The 25,956-nt window shown below is 40.5% G+C and overlaps 2 protein-coding genes across 11 annotated transcripts in view; one reads left to right on the top strand and one right to left on the bottom strand.

The window, feature by feature from the left end:
* The window catches only part of TTC23 (tetratricopeptide repeat domain 23), a 37,890-nt gene extending 25,826 nt beyond the window's left edge, over positions 1-12,064 (bottom strand). For 2 of the 9 annotated variants that reach the window (XM_081124607.1, XM_081124609.1), the window contains exons 1-5: positions 10,744-11,028; positions 8,880-9,076; positions 7,164-7,287; positions 6,365-6,515; positions 6,065-6,190 (exon numbers count right to left, since the gene is read on the bottom strand). In XM_081124607.1, the coding sequence (XP_080980733.1) occupies positions 6,065-6,190; positions 6,365-6,515; positions 7,164-7,287; positions 8,880-9,056 (578 nt within the window). In that variant the 5' untranslated portion in view covers positions 9,057-9,076; positions 10,744-11,028. Of the gene's footprint in view, positions 1-6,064; positions 6,191-6,364; positions 6,516-7,163; positions 7,288-8,879; positions 9,077-10,743; positions 11,029-11,802 lie in introns of those variants that run through there. The other 7 variants (XM_081124610.1, XM_081124608.1, XM_081124611.1 and 4 more) reach the window with 7 other exon arrangements.
* A 233-nt stretch (positions 12,065-12,297) lies between these two features.
* The window catches only part of LRRC28 (leucine rich repeat containing 28), a 58,004-nt gene continuing 44,345 nt past the window's right edge, over positions 12,298-25,956 (top strand). For both annotated transcript variants that reach the window (XM_081124524.1, XM_081124523.1), the window contains exons 1-5: positions 12,298-12,386; positions 14,024-14,251; positions 19,447-19,487; positions 23,572-23,609; positions 24,444-24,581. In XM_081124524.1, the coding sequence (XP_080980650.1) occupies positions 14,084-14,251; positions 19,447-19,487; positions 23,572-23,609; positions 24,444-24,581 (385 nt within the window). In that variant the 5' untranslated portion in view covers positions 12,298-12,386; positions 14,024-14,083. The remainder of the gene's footprint in view (positions 12,387-14,023; positions 14,252-19,446; positions 19,488-23,571; positions 23,610-24,443; positions 24,582-25,956) is intronic.

The following is a 25,956-nucleotide window of genomic DNA, read 5'->3' as shown; positions in this document are numbered from 1 at the left end:
CACTAGTGAGAGGAGCCTGGGTTGAACAGGCATCGAGCATTCCAGGCACACGCATCCCGCGGGAGGAGCGGACAGGAGGGATGTCTCCTCTGAAAGCAGCAGAGCGTTTCCCAGGAGCGAGAAGGGGGAGAAGCGGGGCTTTGAAAACATGAGCGTTTGTCAGAGCCTTTCCGCCCAAAAGCTAACCGCACAGAAAGTGATTCATTAAAGAAACACGTCTAGAGAGGTGCGACCTAGACACTGAGGACCTTCAGGCAGTGGTATGAACTAAAAAAATGAACGCTGGGTCCAGAAAGCAAAAGTCCAACCTGGAGATTACTGGCTGGGCCGACGCTGAGAGGACTGTGGAGTCTCAAAGTACAGCCTCTTACTAAAGTATCAAAAATTCCCAATAAAAGCCAGCGGGAATGCTCTGTGGGGAAGCACCCAGAACTAACTAGAATTCCATCCTAATGAGGTGATGGCAGGTGGATGTATACAGTCCCACGAGCCACTGCTTTGTTTTATTTTCTATTATCTTCTACCTGTTTCCAGGAAGCACTGGCTAAGGGGGAAGCCACCCCCCTCTCCTCCCCTCTCCTGTGTTAGAATCACTTTCCAAATCTGATGACCACAATGAATCAAGAGAAACCAAGACCAAGAAACAAACTGAAGCTTTAAAAGGAAACAAAGACGACGATCTGATTTGCAGCTTAGGCGGTTCATGACCAAAGACAAAAGCACTCCGCCTTCTCAAGTCTAGGAAAAAAATACGAAAAGCCAGAATGTTAAGCTGTGAGGTAAGTACGTGCTTTAAAATCTGAATCATTCCTGGGATGAAGTCACAGAAAGGAAAATGTTCTACTAGAATGTTCAGTGATAATAACTATTTTTAATATTTATTATTATTATTTTAATCCTTACCTGAGAACATGTTTTTATTGATTTTAGAGACAGAGGAAGGGAGAGTGGTGGCGGGAGTGAGAGAGAGAGAAACATCGATCGGTTGCCTCCCACATGCGCGCCAACCAAGGATTGAACCCACAACCCAGGTATGTGCCCAAACCCTCAACCTTTTGGTGTAAGAGATGATGCTCCAACCAAATGAGCCACCCAACCAGGGCAATATCACTACTTTCTTAAAGGGCCTACCATGTAGGGTATCCAGATGCTTTAATGTGGGGTCCATGTCATCATCAAAGCAACCCTGTGAGGGACTACTGTCACCACATTTAACCGGGACATTGAATGGATGTTGAATTGACCTGGGGCTCCCTGACTCTAAAGCCCACACTGTCAGCTACATCACATCACATCCCTTAAAGATACCTGGGAATTGTCCCGTAGATGGTGTATGGGCACACTTGAGAGCTCGCTCAGCAAGGCCAGGCCAGGTGCCTGCTGAACAAGCTGGGGAGACTCTGAAGATGACACTACCGGTTAAAGAGCACGCCTGGCCAGGTCGCGTTTTTTGGAGCAGCCATCTCAATGGGTCAACACAGTCATGCCACACAGAAAGATCATTCTAATAACTCTGTGTGTCTGTCTGTGTGTGTGTACATATAGAGACAGCTACCTGTCTTGGGGATCTAGCTATCAGTAACCAGGATAGAAAATAATTCTTAGCACTAGGGAACTTTGCTCATTTTTGCTCTTGACTTTCTTGATCATATTTAAAACAGTTGCAGGAATAGGAACACATGATTAGATCCACTCTCCAATGTTAATAAATAATTACTGGATGAAGTGATGCTGGAACAGAGGTGAACAGGTAGAAGGGACAAAGCTCTAGGCCACAGTTAGGGATGGAAGGCCTGGAGCATGAGTCACTCTGCAGCACTCATCTGTCAGCCCGAGGAGAAAAGAGCCGGCCTGGCCTGATGGGCACCATAAAAGGTGCCACAGACAGAGGAAGTGGATGTACCTAAAAGATACCCTTTTAAGAGAAACACAGACCCCGTGAGAGCTGCCTGAGGAATTATCCCGGCCATCCACCTCTGAGACCTGGCGAAAAAGCAGGCCCTTGTGGTTGTGACTGTAACTGCAGCAATGCACAAAACCGAAGTCTCATTACTTTCTATGAGGAAGCTCAGTTTGGGCAAAACACTCACACTTCAGCGAGGAAACAAAGCCAAGAGACTCCATGAAAACCATCAATTTAAACATGCACGGGGTCTGGGTAACGGTGAAGACTCACAATGGGGAAAAAAGTAGCAAAGTTTAAAACAACTCTGCTAAATACAAAGTAACTTTTGTAGGACAGCTCAGAACTGGAACTCACTTTGTCACGTATCCGGGACAGATGCATACGAGGCGCGCCACCTGCTGGCAAGGTTTGGCGCTGCTAATCTGGAAAGCACTCAGGAGGGCCCGCAGCTCTGGGCCCTTCTGGGATCGAACCTGGGACCCTTCCGTCCATGTGCCGACCCTCTAACCACTGAGCCAAACTGGCCAGGGCGAGTTCCAGAGGAAGACAATTTACTCTATTTTGTAGCAACATTGTTCAACATGAAGCACAAATAACATTAGTCAGATCTCAACACATGGCAACAAATATCAGATCTTGGACCTCAGATTTGCCTATTTCCTATCCTACAATGCAAGATAGAATACCTACTCCTGGGCAGGGAGAAATTCCGGACCGGTAGCCTTTCACAAACATTTCTCTCTTCTTCCTCCCGGTAAATAAATGAAATTGTATATAGTATGACGAATTCTTTGGGGTCTGGCCTCTTTCACAAACATTATGCATGTGAGAGTCATCCATGATGTTAAGTATAGAAGTACGCTGATCATTTCCTTTGAATGAATATATCACAGTTTTCTCTAGTCTACTTTTTTTTTTTTTAATGTCTTTTTTGATTTCAGAGAGAGCAAGGCAGGGAGAGGGGGAGAGAGAGAGAGAGAGAGATTGAAGGCAACATCAATGATGAGAGTCATTGATCGGCTGCCTCCTGCACGCCCCCTGCTGGGGATCGAGGAGCCTGCAACCCGGGCATGTGCCCTGACAGGCAATCATCTCCTGGATCCTAGGTGGATGCTCAACCACTGAGCCACGCAGGCCAGGCTCTAGTCTGCTTCTGATGAACATTTGGGCTGTTTCCAGTCTTTGGGTATTACCAGTAATGTACCTTTGGAAACTCTCCGCCATGTTTCTTGGTGAACGTGTATGCATTTCTGTTGGGTGTGTATTTAGGAGTGACACTGCTGGGTCATAGAGTATGCAAACTCTCAAACAGAACAGATAGGACCAGTTTTCTAAAATAGTTATACAAAATATAATATATCCTAAACAACAACATCAGAAAAAACAGGAGAGCATGACATCCTTGCCAACACTTGACAGTATCAGTCTTTTTTTTAAAAAAATCACCCATTCTAGTGGAAATGTAGTATCTTATGATTTTAAATCTCAGTTATCTGATGAGAAATGAGATGGAGCACCATTTAATGTTTAGTAGCTAAGTGGGTAAACTTTTTCTGTGAAAAGTCTCTTGCCCAAATTCCTATTCCATTGTTTGTTTTTGTTTTATTGACATACAGGAGTTCTTTACAGATTCTAGAGATAAGTCCTTTGTCAGTTACGTGCATCACAAATATCTTCCTCCTCTCTGTGGTAGGAAATATATGGTGATTTAAATACAGAAAAACATGTACCAGGAAGAAGGGGATTAAAGAGAATGAACATACTCAAAGGTCCCTGCATTGTCTAGGAAGTGCTTAATTGACTAATTTACATGGGAGTCTAATAAGTCAGGGATATAACTGACAAATCCTATGGTAATCATTAGAAGAAAAATAAAATAATGTGTAACTTACCAGATAATAGGTAGAAAAATGGAATAATAAAAATATTTGAACATACTAAAGAAAGGGAAGAAAGGAACATAAAACTGGTAAGAAAAAGGGAAATTTAAGCTCAAATATATTAGTAATTTAAACAAAAAAAAAGATTAAAAATTAAGGGATAAAAAAATATTTTAGGAAAATTTTACTAAAAGAGAGCTACAGTATCAATTTTAAGGTCAGGTAAATTGATATAGATACAGGGCAGAGAGGACAATATACAAATGACCAATAAAATAGATTAACAGCCCTGGCTGGGTAGCTCAGTTGGTTAAAGCGTGTCCCAGTAAGCCAAGGTTGTGGGTTTTACCCTCAGGGCACATACAAGAATCAACCAATGAATGCATAAATAAATGGAACAACAAACTGATGTTTCTCTCTCTTTCTCTCTCTTTCTCAAGTCAATAAATGAAAACTGCTGTTTTGCCTTAGCCAGTTTTCTCAGTGGTTAGAGCATCAGACAGTAGACTGAAGGGTTGTGGGTTCGATTCTGGCCCAGGGCATGTATCTCTGTTGCAGACTCAGCCCCAGTCAGGGCACATATGGGAGGCAACCAATTGATGTGTCTCTCTCACATTCATGTTTCTCTCTCCCTCTTTCCCTTCCATTGTCTCTGAAAAGCAATGGAAAAAAATAACATCAGGTGACAATAAAAAAACAAAAAAAACCTTGCTGTTTTAACCTCCTACCCAACAGAGTATATCAGACTATATAAAACAATGACTGGCTTAACCATGGACAGCGCTAGATAGTCCAATAATTGTACATCAAAATTTAAGCACACTTACCTTCAAAATTAATATATCAAATTTGCTAAAGATAAACAAAAATATACATCTGAATAATAGAATTAATAAGGTCACCCTAAGGCAGACTTATTACAACCTTACACATAACAAGTAACGAATACAATTCCCTTTCTAGCTCACGTGGAACCTTCACAAAACTTGACCATGGGCTAGATCCCAAAGGAAACTTCATAAATTTCAGAGTCCATACCATACAAATGTGTTTCTGCCTATAATACAATAAAATTAGACATCAATAGCACTGAACACACACCCTGAAAAATCTCATGTATTTTCAAACTAAAATACCTATCATGTGAATAATCGTAGGGTAATTTATACACTAAGTTGTGTACACTAAAAATTTAATGTCTGCAATAATGTTGTGTTTTAAACATGTGGTTTCCTGAGCACAATGACATGAAGGTCAACTTGAATACTCTGAAATCCAAAATAATAATAATAATAATAAACATGTGGGACAGAGTTAAAGCAGGACTTCTAGGGACAATTTTGAGAATATCTTTGGCATTTGGGTGGGAAAGATTTCCTAAACAAACTCCTAAAGCATAAACCATTAGGTTCAAAAGTAATGGTTTTGACTCTAGGAAAATTCAGAATTTCTCTGCCATGAAGAACACCATAGACAAAAATTAATAAATGGGCAGAAGAGTTGCAATAGCACTAATTTATAATATATAATAAAATCCTGATTATCAACAAGAAAAATACAGGAAGCCCCACAAGAAAAATGAGAAATACTAGCAGGCTATTCAGAGAAAGGGAATCCCAAATGGCTAAGAAGTGTCTGAAGAGGTACTCAAAGTAGCTGATAAGAGAAATGTAAAAATAATTAGGTAGCACATTATATGCATCATGTTGGCAAAGGTTAAAGGACAGACAATGCCAAATATTGTTGGGGACATGAGAAAACAAGAACCCACCTGTGCTGGGATGGGGGAGTAGCATTGGCCAGTGTGCGGTAAACTTGAAGTACAATTGTATCCTATGACCACACAATCCTACCCCTGGGGTACAGACCTCAGAAAAAGTCTATCTTAGCTGTAAGCGTGGAGCTGGTCAAGTATGTTCATGGCAGTGCATGGTGGGAGCAGGGAGCTGGGCACAAGTGTCTTGTTAGGATGGCTAAGCACACTTGGTAAATGCATTCTATGGAGCACTGAGCAGCAGCCAGAGGCAATGAACAATTGTACAGGCAACGATGAAAAACAATGCCGAGTGGGGAAAAGGGGAGACACAGAGCGAGATTTATACCACGAACTTACTGCCAAGTGACATGTGGAGGTGTAACAGGGATGCACAAAATATTGTCATGACTGTAAAAACCATGGACCCAACAGCATGCAGAAGCCTCCTGCCCAGAGACAGAGCCTTCTGGCAAAGAACCTTCAGCCCTCGGGTATACAAAAAGTCCTGAACTGGAAACTTACTGTGCGAAGGACAGTGTGATCTGCGCTTGGATTTCTATCCACTCTTCCTTTACAATCCTTCCACACTGCAGCAGCTCCTCCAAAAGCCTCCTTGCTTTTGTCAAGTTCTCTGCAGCTTCCTTAAATCTGAGGTGCGTTCAGGAAACCTGACCCTGGGCTCTGGATTCCGGGACCCTAGTTCCTGGGCATCCTTGGCTCTCATGCTCCCCAGCCCCCTTCCCAAGTCATCTGTCGGCTTTGAGAATTTAATACAAGGAACATGCGCAGTGTTTCTATTTGTAAGTAAAGGCAAAAGGATACTTGTGAAGGGAGACTAAGGCTCTCCCCAGGGTATGAAATAGCTCAACCGAACACCTGAAAACATCTGTGTTGTCGTCATAGGGAGGCACAATGCAGTTGGTGAGGATTTCTTTGGCTTTTTCGGCATGTTGTTTGGCCTGGAGTGACAGTCCTGTGGACAAAGAAAAAGAAGTCTCGGTTTCTCTATCATCTCAGCGGACAGGAAACCTAATGAGGTCTCCTTCACCTACTGTCAAGTGGAGAGATATCGGGGCAGCAGGAAATATTGTCATGATGGTAGCAACCAAAGTATTCTAGACCTAGTACTGAGGATGAAATTTCCACACCTTAGTATTCAAAATAAGATAATTCCCCCCCAAATGGTCTTTTTAGAAATAAAACAGAACAAGCAGGAACTGAACAGCTTTGAAACCTCACCAATATCAGACATTAAATAGGTTCTAAATAATTATTTTTAAAACCACGCAAACTGAATACAATATAGCATCCTGGGCAGGAAATAAGATATTCAGGAATTTTACTCCTGGCTTTGTCGCAGCAATTTTAATGAAACACTAAATTCGGAATCTTCTGCTTCCCCTCTGTAATCATACGTTGGAGAGTTATTTTAACATAATACAAATACGATGATATTTACACACACAGTTCCAATGAGGTAATATAGGCTAATGCGCTGGAATCTCTGCGTAGAGAGAAGACTGATCATGATAACCGAACCCTTGCAGTTAAGTGTGAGCCCAAATTTAGGGAAAGAACAGAATCCAACTGACTGAGCCTACATTGTCGGAGCTGAGCTCACCTTTCAGCTGGAGGTAGCCTTGAGCCAGATTAACATAGGCCTCTGCTAGTTTCCAATGGCAGTTGCCGTAGCAAATCCTTGTCAATGCTACACAGCGCACGAGCTCCTGGACCGCCTGCTTATACTGTGAGGAAGGGAAAGCAAAATTAGCATTTAGACAACTGAAAACATAGAGCCACAAAGGACAAAATAACTTTGGACTTTTTTTTTATTGAGTGCCTACTATGTGCTAGATTTGGTTCTAAGCACTTGGGATGCATGAGGAAGCAAAACAGACAAAGAGAGGCTTAGGGCAGTAGGGCTTAATTGTCTAGCAGAACTCTGGCTGAGAAAGGCTGCCAACCTAGGTCTGCCTAGCACAGGGCCTGGCACATAGTAGGTACTAAATAAATATCTGCTACATAATAAATAAGATACATTCACAATCGGATTCATGCCCTCTCTCCATAATCTTGCTCTTCCTCGGTATTGATTACAAAGACAAAGGGCACCTCCAGTCACCAAGCCAGCTGAGATCTGAATCAGAGATTATACATGCTCTTCAGGTTCGCTCTCACCTCTCTATCCCCTACGTCCCCTCAGTCACCAGGTCCCACTGATTTGCATTTTCAAATTCCTGTCGAAAAATATCAGCATCTCTGTGGTCTCTGCTGTAGTTTGGGCTCTTAAAATTCCTTGCTGGGATTACTGCAGATACGTATCCTTTAAACTGGCCCTCCTCCCCCAGTTTTGCTCTCTTCTCCAGCCATCTGAGTGATTATTCCAGAAACTCAAACCTACTCATGGCACTCTCCTGCTTATAGTCCTGTGATAGTTTCTTACACCTTTACGAGAAAAATCTAAACTCTTTCCCTGGACATGGAAAACCCTCCAGGCCCCCCAGTGCCTAGCCATAAACCAACCTTATTTCCTGCCCTGTGTCACTCAAGCCTGCCCACATCCCACGGAAACAACTTAAGTGTTCATTCGTGGATAAATAGATTAAGAAAATACACATGTATATACACAATGGAATATTATTCAGCCATGAAAAGGAAATTCTGCCATTTGCAACAACATGGATGGACCTTGAAGGCATTATGGTAAGTGGGGGGTGGGCAAAATGGGTGAAAGAGGTCAAAAGGTACAAATTTCGCCCAGCTGGTGCGGTTCAGTAGTTGAGCATTGACCCATGAACCAGGAGATTACGGTTTGATTCCAGGGCATATGCTCGGGTTACGGCTGGATCCCCAGTAGGGGGCGAGCAGGAAGCAGCCGATCAATGACTCTCTCTCATCTTTGATGTTTCTCTCTCTCTCTCTCTCTCTCCCCCTTCCTCTCTGTAAGATCAATAAAAACATTTAAAAATAAGGTACAATTTTCCAGTCATACAATAAACAAGACCAGGGATATAATGTACAACATGGTGACTATAGTTAATAATACTGTATTGTATATTTTGAAAGCTGTTAAGAGAGTAGCTCTTAAAAGTTATTATCACAAGAAAAAATACTACAACTATGTGTAGTGATGGAAGTTAGCTATACTTACTGTGATTATTGTGCAATAAATACATATATTGAATCATAATGTTATATACTTGAAACTAATGTCATGATATATGTCAGTTATGTATTTTCTTGTACCAAACTCCAGACAGTGGGAATGTGACCTAAGCTATAGAGTAGGTACAAAACAAATATCAGAGCACAGGAATAGAAAAGGGGCGCTCCTTACTTCGTGCCTCCTGGAATAGGACTTGGCTTTCTCTTCGCAGCGATGGAGTTTCTCTTGAGGAGGCTGGAAGAGGACTGTCTGAGGCAGCTGGTTTCCGATCTTTCTAGGCGTTAAACTGACGGCAGCAACAATTTCATCTAAGTGGTTGGGTATGTGGGTTTCCTGTGATTCTTGCATATTTTTATATACATTATTCTCTGGTTTTTAAATAAGAAAATAAAGGTGTTAAATGATAACTTCCATGTTTATTTTTAGAAATATGCATTTTTTCCTAGAAATTGAGGCCAGACTCTAGGAAAATTTCAACAATATACCTGTGACTTCTTTGAAAATAGTAGCACTCTATTCACAAAAAATCCTGGTAGCTATTCAGTTTAAACCAAACATTCTTTTTTTTTTTCAATCCTCACCTGAGGATATTTTTCCATTGCTTCAAAGAGAGCGGAAGGGAGAGGGGGAGGGAGAGAGAGAGAGAGAGAGAGAGGGAAACATTGATATGAGAGAGACACATCAATTGGTTGTCTCCGGCATGCGCTCTGACCCCCAGGACCTGGGATTGGGCCTGCAACCGAGGTATGTGCCCTTGGCTAGAATTGAACCCAGGACCCTTCAGTCCACAGGCCTGTGCTGTAACCACTGAGCCAAACTAGGTATAGCAAACCAAACAGTCTTTGTTCATCTATATATATATATGTGTGTGTGTGTGTGTGTGTGTGCATGTGTATGCATATGTATGTATATGTAATAAGTATATGTTATATATAATATATATATGTATAATATACGCTAGAAATTAGCTGATCCCAAACAACTTTCAGAACTGAGATCAGCTCAACCCCAATTGACCTTGAAGAGGGGATAAAATGACTTCTTAAACTTCCATGTCCAATCTAGGGACCAGATTTATCCTCTTGCCTGAAATAACCAACCAACCAACAAAATAAAGAAAAAACAAACAACCCACAGACAAAAACAAAAAAAAAAATGGTTTTCAAGAGACAGGACATCAGGCCCGACAGATGAAAAAGAGAAGCAATGTGAGCCCCTTGATTGCCTCAGCTTATTGCTTTGAGAAAGTTTCCAGGACATGCAATTTCAGGGGACCCAGGAGTTACCCTGTAGACTATCTGAGTTGGGAAAAGAGAGCTGAGGGTTTGGGGAAACCAAGGTGGCTCGAGTCCACAGGACAGACTATTGGTGCAGATGCAGCTGCACAGAGAGGAGTCCAGAGATTAGCAGAGGGATCCCCTCAAGTATGGGGAGAGAATACTAACTAAAAACTCAAAATTCATGATGTGGAGGGAGAAGTACTCAAAAAGGTTTTGTCTCTGTAATGCAGAGTAATTAGCCCTGAACATAATTAGCTTATTATGCTAGGTATGATAATATACCAACGAAAATAACCTTTTCACTTGTTAATTACGATAACATTACTAAGTGTCCCTCTACATCCATATGAAAGCAACAACAAACTACAGCTTCTTAAAAGTGCAAAACAATTGCCTGGCCGGGCGTGGCTCAGCGGTCCAGCGTCGACCTGGGATCCAGGCGATCGGGGTTTGATTCCCGGGCAGGGCACATGCCCGGGTTGCGGGCTCTATCAATGACTCTCTCATCATTGATGCTGCTATCTCTCTCTCTCCCTCTCCTTTCCTTTCTCTGAAATCAATAAAGATATATTTTTTTTAAAAAAAAGAGTGTAAAATAATTTATAATTAACATTACCTGTTCGCTTTACCACTGCTAATCTGGGAATAATGTTTTTCCAACCCCACCCTAAAGAGAAAAACACCCTCTGAAAACCCTTCTTTCTGCCACTCTGAGACTGTGCCTGTGTTTTCTCTGGTTTTCCCTCCACACTTACTTTTTCAAGACTAGCAAAAAAAATCGGAAAAGTTTCAACTCTCACGTCTCCGGGTGGTGAAATCCTTTGTCCAATAACCCTGTATGCTTGAGAGGCTCTCCGTTTCTTTTTCCAATGACGTACACAGCCTGATTTGCCAGACTGGCTCCCGGTCCTAACAGCCTGGCGATTCTTTGTGCAGATGAATAACCATCAAAAAGTCTAAAGTAAGGTCGTTTCAGACTAAAGCAGAGAAGCCTTTTCCGGTAAAGCAACGGGGAACCTCACAAAACTCCGGGGCAGAGGAATGAATGATAGAGGGTGCACCAATAGGCATAGGGGGAGAGTATTTTGTCCAAGTTTGTGACCCAATCCTTGGGAGCCAGGGGTGGGAATTTTAACAGGGGGTTGTCTTTTCCTTGGAATTTTCTTAAAGTGGTATCGCCGCAGGAGGCTGTGAAAGTTTCTCAAAGATTGTCCACTCCCTAGTTTAGAGTATCCCCCACCTGGGTAAGGAGGGATGTAAACATCGACACTAGACAGGTTTAGCTTTACAAAGAGCAATAAATAACAGCAGTTTCATGAGAGTTTAAAAAAAAAAAAAAAACACAAAAAAACAAAACCTCGTTTCAAAAGGAAACTTGCCATGTTAACAAAGTATTAAAAAAATTATTTTGTTTTAAAAAAAAATGTTCCCTAACAATGCTTAGGTTTTGTGTGTGTGTAGTTGTTTTGTTTTGTTTTAACCAGCATAAAGCTCTCTTCGATGTCAGTAATCCCTGATATAGAAATTTTCGTCTTGAAGGAATATTTATTCACGGCCTTCCCAGTCATGCTAGGAATTCCCTCAATATTCAACTCAGTCGTCACCGTCCTTTTCAGCGACATTTCCTAACGAGAGGTGTTTCCAGAGCAGGGACCCGGTTACCGCCTCACCTTTCGGAACGAACCTATCAGCGGGTCCAGGGGGGCCCCGAAACCCCGTGCCCAGGCTCGCTACTGGCTAAGTAACCTTGGCCGCGTGACGTAAACCCGCCCGGCCTCAGTTTTTCATCCGCGAAATGAGTATAATAATAGTACCTGTGTCGCGGGATTGCTGTGAGGGTTAAAAGAGGGAATCTATGCCCAGCGCTTAGAACGCTGCCTGGAACACAACAAGCGCTCGGGGATTACTGGTGTCATCTCTCCCGCTTTGCACTCAACGAGAGCACGGACGCCCGAAAGAATGAACGGACCAGAGCACCGAGCGGTTACGGGCCGTCCCTGAGGTCGGAGCCGGCGACACGACACCGTCCAACCGCGAAAGCAAAAAGCCCCTCCTTCCTGACAGCAAGTCCCCCCCGCGCCGGAGCCGGAAGCGACGCTCGGAAGTGGGCGGGGCCAGTCTGTAGGAAGCGGTGCTCTCGACCAATGGCCACATCGCTTGGAAAACGGGCTTCTTGTCCGACCTATCGTGAAACAGCGAGAACAGGATGGAATTATCGCGAGGTTCCGTCTTCCTCCGTTGTTCCCGCTTTCCCCGCTCAAGGTGGAGAAGGTTCCGCCCCCTCCCCGCTTCGCCCCGCCCCGCCCCGCCCCCCGCCCGGCGCCCCGCCCCGCCCGGCGTCCCACGGTTGCGGTGCAGCGCAGCCTGCGCCCGGAGCGCTCGCTCCGCGGGCGCTGAGGTGAGTGTGGCTGTCGCGAGTCTCCGGCGGCTGAGGTGGCGCGGTCCCCTGTCCCGGCCGCCGCCTCCCAGGCTGGATGCGGCGAAAGCGTCCCGGCGGCGGGGGTGGCGGTGAGCGGGCCGCGCGGCGCGAGCGGGCCCGGCCGGGCCTCGGGTCCCCAGAGCTGCCGGGCCCTCCTCCCGCCTGAGGGTCGGGGCGCCGGGTCTGTGAAGTCCCTGTCGCCGGACTCGCCGCCGCCGCCCTGTAACGACCTCCGAGTGGGGTTGAGTCGCGCGGGACGCGTGCGTGTCGCCGAGGACCTTCTGTCTGTCGGGGCTTCTGGGGCAATAACCTCCCACGAGTGCTCCCGGAGAGCCGCGTTCAGACCTCGCATGGCGGGCGTTCGGGATGGAGCCCCGACGGCAGCCCGAGGGACCCCTTCCTTCCCTGCCCGAAAAGTGTGAAACATTCTTAAGATGGAAGCTTTTGTTTCTTAAAAAAAAGAAGAAGGAGAAGAACGTGCGTTGGTGTTTGTTTACCAGTCAGAAAACTCGTGGGCAGGCGCAGTCGTGTAGGCTTAATATTGAGTCTGCCATTTGCTTTTATTTTATTTTATTTTTTTATTTTAAATATGTCTTTATTGATTTCAGAGAGAGGAAGGGAGAGGGGGGGAGAGAGAGAAACATCAATGGTGAGAGTCATGGATGGGCTGCCTCCCGCGCGCCCCCTGCTGGGGGTCAGGAGCCCGCCACCCGGGATGTGCCCAGAGCTGGAAATCAAACCGCGACCTCCTGGATCCTAGGTCACCGCTCAACCGCTGAGCCACACCGGTCGGGCTCAGTATTTCTTCTTTCAGTGAAATAATAAAATAGCCCTGCCGAGTGTGGCTCAGCGGTTGAGCATCGACCTAGGATCCAGGCGATCGGGGTTCGATTCCCGGTCAGGGCACATGCCCGGGTTGCGGGCTTGATCAGTGACTCTCTCATGATTGATGTTTCTCTCTCTCTCTCTCCCTCTCCTTTCCTCTCTCTGAAATCAATAAAGATATATAAAAAATAAATAAATAAATAAATAAAAAGGAAATAATAAAGTAAAACTGTTTCCCAGACCTATTCCTTGGCAGCTTCTGATAATCTGCAAAGAGAAGAAGAAAGAAAGAAAACAAGAAAGAGATTAAAGAAGAAATTAGTATATAGGACCACACGAAGATAGTAACAAGTAAAGAAAATGAAGCTGTAAATGACCTAGATATGTTTTATATACATGTTTAAATGGTTTTGAAACACCTTAAGCGAGATACAAAATGAGAATTTGCTCTACCTGACTTTTAAGTGCTTTCTTGGGTTGCCTGTTATGAAACTGGCCTCTTTTCTCTTAGGGATGCCATGATCCCAATTTCAAGACCATTTTTCAGTTAGGACTATTTCTACCAAGTAGTAAATATTGCCGAAACAGTGCGTGTGTTTTTATTAAATAGTTATTCATTTACTCTCTTCCTAAATACGTATGACAAAATTAGTTGTTATGAAAGAAGAGCATGGGGATTAAATGTATTACTCTCTTTTCAGTGTCTGCAAATAGCTCTATTGGCTAACTGGCTTATTTGGCAATGCTTGTAAGCAGTCTTATAATTGTTCAGTTTTCTTTTTTCTTTTTAGAAATGAACCAATTTTGACAAGATGTAGCGCTGCACTGTGCCTGATGGGATCTGTCCAGTCATGGCATCTGAACTTTGCAAGACGATCTCTGTGGCAAGGCTGGAAAAGCACAAGAATTTGTTCTTAAATTATCGGAATCTGCACCATTTCCCATTGGAGTTACTGAAGGGTGAAGGACTACAGTACTTGGAGAGACTTTATATGAAAAGGAACTCCCTTACAACATTGGTATGGTATCCTATTTCATTTTTTAAAAAACCATTTATAATGTGGTCCTGACCAAGTTGTATCTTAAGATTTTCCAACTAAGATGCATATCATCTCTTACTACATAAACGGTACTGTAAATAGACGTACAGAAGGTTCTCATTAGCTGAGAACTTATTATTCAAGTCCCTGCAGTTATGTGGTTATAGGAGGAGCTGTGTAGGAAAGCAAAAATATTCACAGAAGTACTGCTTATAAAACTGTCCCCATTCAAAAGCCCCTGTCCACTTAACCTGTGCATCTGTCCGGGCCTGGGCCTTCTTTTTGTGTGTGAAGCTTCCTAGATGATTTTTGGATGTTACAACACCAAATGGACCTTAAAATTAAAAAGCAGAGAAGAGAAAGACCAACAAGAATGACTTTTAAAAAAGAATGATTTGAAGATTAAAATACTAAGATAGGTTTTTGGGAAGCTTGATGTAGCCTTTGAGTGTTTTGAAAAAACAAAGAACCTTTTATATGATCACACCGTGAAAATCAACTGTTTTGAAATGGGCTGTCATCCAATTTGTTGGCAAAAGTTTCTCCACAAAAACATTTGATTCGCTCTCTTTATGTTCTAAGAATAAGCACATAGTTGTCATTATAACCTAAATTTTATGGCATATGAGACTTTTAAAAACTATCTGCAATTTTTTTCAAGAGAATATTCCAATCAAACTTTTTATTCCCATGCTTTATTAAGAAATTTGGTCTCTGTTTAAAATGGGTTTGCTCTGTGTGGCCATTTCTGGTTATCACTTAACCTCATTTGAATCTTTTACCTGAATTCTGGTTCTTATTAATTTTAGATAATGTATGATATCTTTTTTCCTTTGTGAATTGACCCATTTTTCATTCCCTTCTCTATGTTGGACTTTCCTAAATATCTGCAAGTGTATCTTATTGGATTCATATATATGGAGTGTTTTCCTGGGAAAGTTTTATCAATCTATATAAAATACCTACAAGGAGTAGAGAGCGTTATAAAAATTTGCTTGTCTTTGCTGTTTCTAGAAGTAAATGGATATACCTTTTATTGATAGTGGTTAGCATATTGGTATACATGTTATTTTGAGTGCATAGTTAGATTTTTTAAATTAGATTTTTCAGTTTTCAGACTTTGATAATATATATTTAGATTTAGGATTTTGGCAGGAGTGATTAAAATGATGACATGGAATCAGAGCTAGTTTGGAGGCAAAGCAAGAGAGGAGGAGTAAATGAGCACGGGGAACAGAGAGGGGCCAAAGGGCCCATTGATACTGAAGAATTGCACTGGGCATGCTTGACTAAGCATCTGGGGGATGGTATTATGTGATTTTCAAGAGAGAATTCATCATGGAGAAGTTTCAGGTCATGCATGACAGGATATGAGCGTGCAGGATGGAAGAAGCTGAGGTGGAGCCTACCCCAGTTTCCCCCAATCTCTCCACCATAGCTGGAGTCATCGTAAGAGCTGGAGAAGGAATATAGGCTGGAAGCAGCAATCACCAGGTCTTCCTCCTAACCTGGTGGCTCATCAAGGGAGGGAAGCATTTGAGGGCGGCAGTCCTCAAATTTTTTGGCAGCAAAATTTAGTATGAGCAGGTAACAGACCCAGGTTCTATGTGCTTGACCTCTTTGGGCCTCAGGTCCTTTATTATAAAAGAAAAGGCCACAAGAGACTTGCAGGGGTAAAAAATCTCAACCTGGAAGCAAAATCAGTGAATAGATCTGCCAGCTGCTTCTCCTGGGGACGTGAAAGAGTGACCTACCCAAATACTGATGGTGCTGTCACCAGTTGCCAATTTTATTTATAAATATTAATGGACAAGAAATCAACATTCATGAGTTAACTCCTGTGTTTTCTTCTATGAGTTTTATGGTTTTAACTGTTATATTTTTAAGTTGTTGATCCAATTTTAGTTAATTTTTGTATATGGTGTGAGGTAGAGGTCTACCTTCATGCTATAAGAACTAGAATGCATTTAATTCATGACTTTGAAAAGTGGTGTTAGAGGTCAGGGTGGAGCTAGTTTTGCTAGTGCTGAGTCCTTGTATTACAGCATAGTTATTTCTTCCTCACACTACATGACTCTCTCATATTACTTGGGGACTCTGGTTCTTGGTGTCCTCATACAAGGGCACCAAGAACCAGAGTCTCCAAGTGGAAGGTTAACCAAGTTTCCACCATCTGGAAGTCACTTTGCACCTTTTGTATTTAAGCTCCTGAAGGCCTCTAGTGTAATTTCACTAACCAAACCAAGTCACTTAGCTGTGCTCCCAGCTTGAAGAGAGAAGTGCAGTTCTACCAGGTGCCCAGAAGAAGACAAAATAGGTGGTGCACAGTGCCTACCATAGCACATCACTGAGCAAGCCTTCAATGGATTTGAAGTATTTGTTCCAAGATATGCAATTTCAAAACATTTCCATTTAAGAGACTTAAAAGTGTCTCTTAAAAGTATGTGGCAGTCACTGTGGAAAGCAGTATGGAGTTACCTCCATAAAAAAACTAAAAATGGAACTGCCTTTGACCTAGCAATTCCACTTCTGGTAATTTATCCAAAGAAACCCAAAACACTAATTCGAAAGGATATCTGCACCCCTATGTTCATTATAGTGTTATTTACAATAGCCAAGATTTGGAAGCAGCCCAAGTGCCCATCAGTAGATAAGTGGATAAAAAAGCTATGGTGCATTTAGACAATGGAATGTTACTCTGCCATAAAAAGGAAGAAAATTTTACTCTTTGCGACAGCATGGATGGACCTTGAGAACATTATGCTAAGTGAAATAAGCCAGTCAGAGAAAGACAAGTATCATATGACTTCACTCTTATGTGGAATTTAATGAACAAACTGAACTGCCAAGCAAAATAGGGACAGACCCATAGGCAGAGAGCAGGCAGGCACCTCTGGTGGAGGGGGAAGGAGATTGGAGGGTGGAGGAGTGGAGCAAAAAGAGAAAAAGAGAACTCATGGAGATAGACTACAGTGTGGTGATTGCAGGGGTGGGAGGGAGGGGGGAGGTGGAAGAGGGCACAGAAGGTATAAATAGTAATGGGAAAAGTAAAATAATAATAAAAAGTATATAGCGAAGCATCATTGATTCTAAAATTGAGGTAAATTTTATACTAACTATGCTTGCTGAAGTCTGCCTTTACAGTATTTATACAGAAATTGTTTAATTAGTGATAATGTGTGATTCAATGAAGATAATTTTGGCTTAACTTAGAAAACAATTTTCAAGTAGTTTGGAAGGAAATATTTATACTCAAGGAGTTTGTGTACAGATTATTAAAATTTTTGTGTTAAAATTGTGAAAAAAGAGAAGAAAATTATAGTAATAACAGCTTTAAGAGGTGCTTTAAGAGTATTGCTTTTATCTATCAGGACTTTTAAATTTAAAAACATTTAAAACTTAATAGAGTATAATCCTGTGGATCAACATAAACTAGTTTATGTGGCATCCGTAATACAGCATTAGAGTTTAGTAACTCAAAGGATAACTAAAATTTAAAATTGGTTGCCTCCTGCACCCACCCCAACTGGGAATCTAACTTGCAAACTGGGTTTGTGCTCTGATTGGGAATTGAAACCACCCCTTGTTGGTTTGATGTTAAATTATAGTTATCAAGTCTGACTTCACATAAACTATATGGAAATGTAAAAATTAAAACATACAACTTTTCCCTTATTGCTTAGCTACATCACTAAAATGTGCCATTAGAAAGCAGAGAATGATATTATAGAATACCAGTAGGTGTCAGCCACAGCCTGGGCAACAGGCTGCTTATTTACCAGTCTTTTGGGGGCAGATACTAATATGTGGGTTTTTAATCAAATCCCAGTATTCTAATAAATTGAAGTTTTCCAAGGTCATTATGCTTATTTAAAAATAAAAACCCAGTGTACTTACTTGTTAATGAAAAAACAGTGATGCACTGTTGGCAGAAGAAACTTTATTCACTACTTAACTGTGTGCAGCTTTATGATCCTCACCCCCTCACTCCCCCCCCCCCAAAAAAAACCCCATAAGAAAACAAAACCTCAAAAACGTGACTAGTTTGTCATAGAAAAATTAGAATGCTATGTGAAGGAGCCAGGTAGGCATCTGGAAAGAGAGGGTGACCACCGGTCCTGTGTGTTAGCTCCATATGGATGTTGATATTGTAGCAGATGGAACTAGATTAGTCTAACATTGTTTATTTTCTGGACATGTCTTTCCTTTTAGAAGAACAGCTATTATTAAGTCTTCCCCACCCCAGTTCTCTAGTTTTTCTAGGATACCTTGTTTGTATGCCAGTAGGCTGGCTTCAGTTATTTACAGGAGCCTTTTCCTTGCTCTCTGTGGCTTCAGTAGAGAGAGGCCTGCTTCAGTCTCTGGTGGAATTTATCTGGGATTCTTTTCATGGAAGGGTTAGTCTTTCCAGGGTTCTGACTCTGTGTGTGGGACCTGGGCCCAGCACCCTTCCTCTCCTCCCAATGGGCTCTTTCCTGTCCCTGCCATACCACACTCCTACTCTAAACTTAGGACCTGTGGCTCCATGTGACACTCCCTTGGACCACCAGAGCTCCAGCTTACTCTGTTTATTCTGAGCTTAGGGAGGTCTTGGTTTCTGGCCCCTGGGATTTCCTTATTTTCTCCTGAAGAGCACAGTTTGGGTGTGTTTTGGGGGGTAGTATTAGTTTCCTAGGGCTGCTATAACAAATTGCACAGGCTGGGTGGCTGAAAACAACAGAAATGTATTCTTACAGTTTTAGAGGCCAGAATTCCACTTCAGGGTGTGGGCAGAGGCTAGCTCCTTCTCAGGGCTGACAGAGAACCTGTCCTTTCTCCTAGCTGCTGGGGCTGGCCAGTGTTGTGCCTTGGCTTTGCGGCTTTCACTCCAGTCTCTGCCTCTGGTGTCAGTCACGTGGCCATATTTCTTCTGGCTATGTCTGTTAAGAACATTTTTATTTCTTCCATAACCATAGAATACAAGTTTCCTGGTTTTTTCAGGACACTGATCTGAATTGTTCAGATTCATAAACTTAAATTGTATGATCTATATAAGCATAAATCCAGACCTGCTGATTTATTATTTTCTCAAATTTTACAGCCCTCAAAAATATAATGGTTTGTGCTTAAGCTATTTAGAGATGTTTATACATTTTTCAAAAATAAAATTTAATTCTGAGTTTTTTAATTTTCAGCCAGAAAACCTTGCTCAGAAGCTTCCAAACCTGGTGGAACTGTGAGTGTATTTATTTAATTTAAAAAAAAAATAAATAAATGAAAATAATTTTAAGTTACTTGAAATAAAAGGAAATATAATTCAAGGTAGTGAAGATCATGAAATGTACAATTTTTCTTTGTGCAGCGTCTTGGTCACAGGATCATTCTGGAGAGTCCATGTAATTGGAAACATTTATTATTATTACTACTACTCCATGTGATACTTGATATAAACAGTCAAACACTATAAAAGATTTAAAATGTAGCATAAAAGCCTTCTTGCCTGCATCCTCCAAGCTTCATTTGTTTTAGTTCTTTTGATGATTACCTTCATGATGCTAAATAAAGTTTGCTACTTTGTTTTTAGTGTATCAACTTTAAGTATCTCTGTGCCTTTAGTTTGGACAAATTGCCTTTCCCTGTCTTCAGGGTCAGCAATATTTTCTTTTTCAGTGTCTAATCTGCTGTTAGTCCCACATTGGTTGTACTTTTGATCTGTAGAAGTGCTGTTTGGTTCTTCTTTATACTTTGTCATTTCTGTTACAATATTTTTTCTTTAAATACCTGAATATAGTTATTACAGCTGTTCTAATATTCTCGCTTGCTAATTCCATCATTTGTCATCCAGGGTCTGTTTGTGTTGACTTGTTTTTATCCTGATTATTGATCACATTTTCCTGATTCCTGGCATGTCTAACACTTTTTTGTTTGGATGCCAGACCTTATAAATTTTACGGTATTGAGTGTCTAGACTTTGTTGTCCCCCTTTTTGTTGTACTTTGTTCTAGCGTGTGGTTATTTGCTGTTTAGCGTCATCCTTTTATGGCTTGACTTTATACTTTGTTTGGACAAGTCTAGAGTAACCTCTGTTCTAGGGATAGTTTAGCCCTATTACTAAGGACATAGGCTTTCTAGGATCTCTTTGGGGTACCCCAACTGATCATCAAAGACTGTGCACTTGCTGCTCAGAACTTGAATGCCTTCCAGCCGTGTGTGTGCTCTGTGGATCATTTACCTGATGGCTTTTCAGCTGTGTTTTCGCTAAAGTGCATTTTGAATTCAACTAAGATCAAATAATCCCTTATTTAAATTTTTGGAGGTTTTGTTTTTTGGTAGTGCCCTCTCTCTGGAACTCTCCCCCACAACTTCTAGCTGCCTCAGTTTCCCTGAACTCTGATATGTGTCTCCATAATTCATTAAGACTTCCATACTATGTTTTGGATCCCATTTCTGTTCCAACAGCCCACAGTTTGCCTCCAGGGAGAAAACTAGGGAAATTGTGTGGCTCACCTCACTGGTTTCCTTCCTTTCAGGGAACATAGTCCTGGTTGCCCGTTGTCAATATTTGAAAATAATCATTTTATATATTTTATTCTGTTTTCATGTTGCTTGTAGCAGTTGGGTCCCTATTATTCCATCCTGGCTGGAAGTGAAAGTCATGCTCCTTCAACTTTTAAGAAAAATTTAACCATTTTATTTTGGAACAGTTTTATATTTACAAAAAAAGTTGTAAAGATAGAGAGTTCAAGTATACCTCTCAACCAGTTCCTCCCATTGTTAACATCTTCTAATTTCATGGTACATTTGTCAAAACAAACTTACATTAGCATATTACTATTAAGTAATGTCTATATTTAATTTTTATTTAAAAAACAAACAAACACCCTGCCAAGCCATTTTCCAAAGTGGCTGAACTATCTTGCATCCCCACCAGCAATGAATGAGAGTCCCAGACTGTACAAGTAGAAGAACATGTTGAACACTAGTTACATTGAAACACCGATATTTCAACTACTTTGGGCTTTAAAAATTTAAGAGAGATGACTTAAATTGCTAAGCTTATGATTACAAACGACTCATGATAACAATAATAATCGTAACGATAACAACAGCATTCATTGAACTCTGTTCTGAGAGCTTCGCATGTTTTGATTCATTTCATTCTTACAACATCCCTGTGTTATAATTGGTGCTATTACCATCTGCTTCTATAGAGTAAGAAAGTGAGAAGTTAAGTAATTTTCTTTTGGTCACATGGCGGTAAAGGTGCAGGCAGTCTGGCTGGAGAGCCTGCTCTCCGACCCACTCTAACAGCGATGGTTCTTAATCAGTTGCACATCACAGTAACCCAGGGAGCTGAGATGGTGTTTCATTTGGTACAGGGTGGTGGTGTGCACCAATATTTTGAAACCACTTGTGATTCTGATATGTAGGCAGGATTGGGAACATTCTGTACTTCTGTATACTACATCTTCAATATAATGTAGACACATTTAATATGCCGAAATATACTTTTTTATTTCAATCGTAACAGTGAGTGCTTAGGTCATATTTTGATTTGGACATTTTAAGGTTCATCATCATAGGTAGAACTGGAACTGAAGCACATATTTTGTGGCATTTTGAAAATCAGTTTTCTCTTTTATTTTGGTGTCTAGGCACTCTGACTTTTGTGTAACAAATGCACGTGTGTGTGTGTACACATGTGCACTATTTATATCGTTAAAAAACAAAGTTCAACTGAGTAAATTTAAAGGTCAAATTGGATTTTTTTAAAAATTCATGCAGCAGGCAGCATCCCGTCTCGCAGACAGAAGAAGAGCTGTAGAAAAGGAAAGGCTTTTAAAGGCAGAAAGAGGATGGGCCAAAGAAGTTATTTAGCAGAGAACTATTGTTTCAGGCAAGGTCACCTTCCTCTGGTGGACAGCAGGGGGCTAGCAGACAGATTACCTCACTAGTTCTGACCAGGAAATTCCAGACTGACTGGTTAAGATTATATTCCTGGGAGAAGCTGGAACTGCACTTAGGTTAGGTTTTGAGTCTCAGTTTGGGTTTGCTCATGTGGTCTTAGTGTAAGTGACTCCATTTTGGGCCTGTTGTCTCTTTTTAAAGAACATTTAGTGTTTTGGCACAAAGAATTGTTAGAGTCACCTGATAAGTTAGATTTTTCTCCCTAAAATTAATGTTTAAAGAATAATGATTTTTAACATGTGAAATTATTTTACGTACTCAGGACAAGGAATAAAATATATCATGGAATGGTGTAATTGTTTAAATTGTGTTAAACCCAGCAGGTAAATATGTACTTGAAAATTGATTTAATCCAGCACAGAATAATCTTCTTAAATTTATTAACGTTCTTTCTTATTCTGTTTCATTGACATTTTAACATTTGATATTAAACTTAAAGATGTAGAAGACTACTTCAAAATTCAATTTTAAAAGAGTTTATGAAGATTGATTTATGGGGTATAATAAATAAAATAAAATATTTGGAAGTAAAGTTTATTAAAATCTAGTTTTCTTCTCTCAAAATCAATGATACAAATTTATTTTAAAAATTATTACTGCGTTTTCTCTAGTGGTCATTATTGTTTTGCTCTGAATCCTTGGCTGCTTCTGATTACATAAAACTTCCACCAGAGGGTGCTGAAGACACCTCAGTGGGAGAAGGAGAAGTGTTTTGGCCTGGACTTGTCAGCCCTGGTGAACTTTTTTTTTTTTAAGAGAATTTTATTCTTGTTTATGAAATTCCTTTTGCTGAGAAATAAATTCTGTACCTTGACAGTTGAGTATTTCTACAGATACAGTAAATGATGAGTATTTAATCTCTCCCGAATTCTTGGTTCTCAGTAAGCATGCTTGTTGGCTGGAAATAGCTCTGGTTTGATTATTTTGTGAAATTTTCCTTTAGAAACTAAAAGTTGCATTTTCCTGTACACAGTAAGTGCTGATTTTTCTTTACACAATAACTGTATCTCTGAAAACCTGAAGAATTTAAAATGAAGTAGAGAAACTAATAATTTTTGAGGTTGAAAAAATACCTCATAGTTTTTCTATTGTGTATCTTTTATTTTAAAATAGCAACTAAATCAATAAATAGTTTTAATATTTGCAATTCCAGCATAAGTATTATTTTTAAAGTATTACTAGTTATGTGATGACCATATATTTTCTGTTATGTTCTCAGGGTAGGGTGTGAAAGAAAGTTTGGTCCCTTTATATTTGATAAATTTCTAAGTGAGCATTTTACAAACCTATTCTTTAGCAGAAGACCTGAATGATAACAGCTTTTTTTTTTTTTTTTTTTGTCTTTTCCTCAGGTACCTTCATTCAAATAACATAGTTGTGGTTCCCGAAGGTAAGTAGGTGCAGGTCCAATTTTTAGTTAGGAGACACTATAGTTTAAGCTTTCCTTTATAATAGTAGAACAGATAGTCTCCTTAAACTTATTTTGGTTGATGTATTAGTGAATTTTAATTATAAAGTATCTTTAATTTATTTGTTTCAAAGATCCGCCCCCCCCATTAGTAAATTCAGTTAAGAATTATGATTAGCCTGGCTGGCATGGCTCAGTGGTTGAGTGTCGACCTTTGAACCAGTAGATCAAAGTTCGATTCCCAGTCAGAGCACGTGCCTGGGTTGCAGGCTCCTCAATCCCCAGCAGGGGGCGTGCAGGAGGCAGCTGACCAGTGACTCTCATCATTGATGTTTCTCTCTCTCTCCGTCTCCCTTTCTCTCTGAAATCAATAAAAATATATTTTAAAAAAAGAATTATGATTAAATAAAAAGTCCAAAATGGTTTTAAAGATTAGATAAGTTATTAGATATATTGTTATTGGGTAAATAATAAAAGGATAAGTTCTGAGTTCAATAAATACAGTTAAGAATTTTGGTTACATTTAAAACAACCTTATCTGTTGTTTCATGAATTACTTATTTATTCAAGCAATATTTTACATTGTTTTAAAATTTTTTACTTGTGCTCTTTTTTAAGTTTTTATGTTTTATATAGAGGTAGAAGTCTTACCACTTCCAAGAAATTTAGTTTTATGTATGTTTTTATTATTTTATGAGCAACTGAAATGGTGGTATTAAGTATTAAAATATTTTAACTTGGAGTACTTGCATTAAAGGTATGGCATAATACTCGGGTCAAATTGATTTTGCCTTTACCCTTCTTTTCTCTTTGAAGCCATTGGGTCCCTTGTAAAACTCCAGTGTTTGGATCTTAGTGACAATGCCTTAGAAATTGTTTGCCCAGAAATTGGTCGCCTGAGAGCTTTACGTCATCTTCGATTAGCTAATAACCGACTGCAATTCCTACCTCCAGGTAATCATAGTCTGTAGCACACAGTATCTTGTCTCTTACAAATCTGTTTTTATTCACATTTCTCACCGTGTGTCTAGGCAGTGGGCTTTGGATATATTTATAAGTATTTGATTTTCCATTTGTTTGACTGTGAAACTAAGAAATGTGGGGGAAATGTGACAAGTCTTTTCTCTGATGCAAACATAAGAAGGTGGCATTTATGTTTTTGAGCTACAGTTACCACAATTGAACGTTGGTCTTCAGACCACTGCTCTGGTGAAATAACTGTACAAAAAGCTACTTCAGTTCGGTAGTTCAGTTCTGAATTTCACATCAGAGAATTTAGATGAACTTCGCATGATGCAGTCAGTTTAGTATTGAAAAGGCAGATACATACAATGTTTTCTCTCATTCTTTAGTGAGATAATGGACGTGCATTAATTTTAATTTAATAAGAAACCGTATTAGACTTTAGTAGCACAATTTAAATTTGGTCGTAGGATTGTCAGTGTTGCCTAGTGGACGTTCTGTGGGATCGTGATATATGTATAGACAGTCTCGAAATGCTGCACTAATCCCTTGGCTGTCTCATGAGGGACATCCTGAGGCCCTCCTTTGTGAATCCACATATTTGCAAATTCTACCGTCATATGTCATTTCCCATATTTTAAAAAAGGTATAATATGATTTAAAGATTTTTTTAAAACTTTCAGGCGTTCCATGAAAATTATTCTGCATTCAAGAATGAGTGGAGAAAAAATACAGAGATCACATTGGCTGTGATTATTTCTATTTAATAACTCAGGAACACCAGCCAGACTTAGTATATCTAAGTGAAATGTATGACTCAACCACAATTACAGATTACTACCTGTCATGGAACTTTATGGTCTCATGAGAATATTAAAAAGTATTCATGTTTCGGGCTCGATCCCCTGCCTCGGTCAGGGCACGTGTGGGAGGCAACCAATTGATGTGTCTCACACCCATGTTTCTCTCTCTCGCTCTCCCCCCTCCCTTCTACTCTCTCTAAAAAAAATCAATGGGGAAAAAATCCTCATGTTAAATCCATGAATGAAAAAAAATCTATAATATTTCTTTATGATTTAAGAAACTTTCTCCAAAGTTTTTCAAGAACAGAAATTTCTCGATGAATACATAATAACTGATTAATTTTTAGACTTCATGTGCTGGCCCTCACATACAGGTTTGATATTGTTTACAAAAATGGTACTGATAATAGCGGTCACTCTGTTTAAAAAAATAAATTTTTAACCTCATATAATGTCTTTCTTTTTCCAACTATACTTAATGTAAGAATTTTCAATACGGTGTAGGAATGTGGCCTTTCCTGCAGACTCTTACTGTGTGTAATTAGGCTCAGTGGGGTTTCATC

This window comes from Miniopterus schreibersii, assembly GCF_964146895.1.
Source record: "Miniopterus schreibersii genome assembly, chromosome: 22".
Classification (NCBI taxonomy): domain Eukaryota; kingdom Metazoa; phylum Chordata; class Mammalia; order Chiroptera; family Miniopteridae; genus Miniopterus; species Miniopterus schreibersii.
The sequence above is the reverse complement of the archived record's forward strand: the minus strand, read 5'-3'. Positions and strand labels throughout refer to the sequence as shown.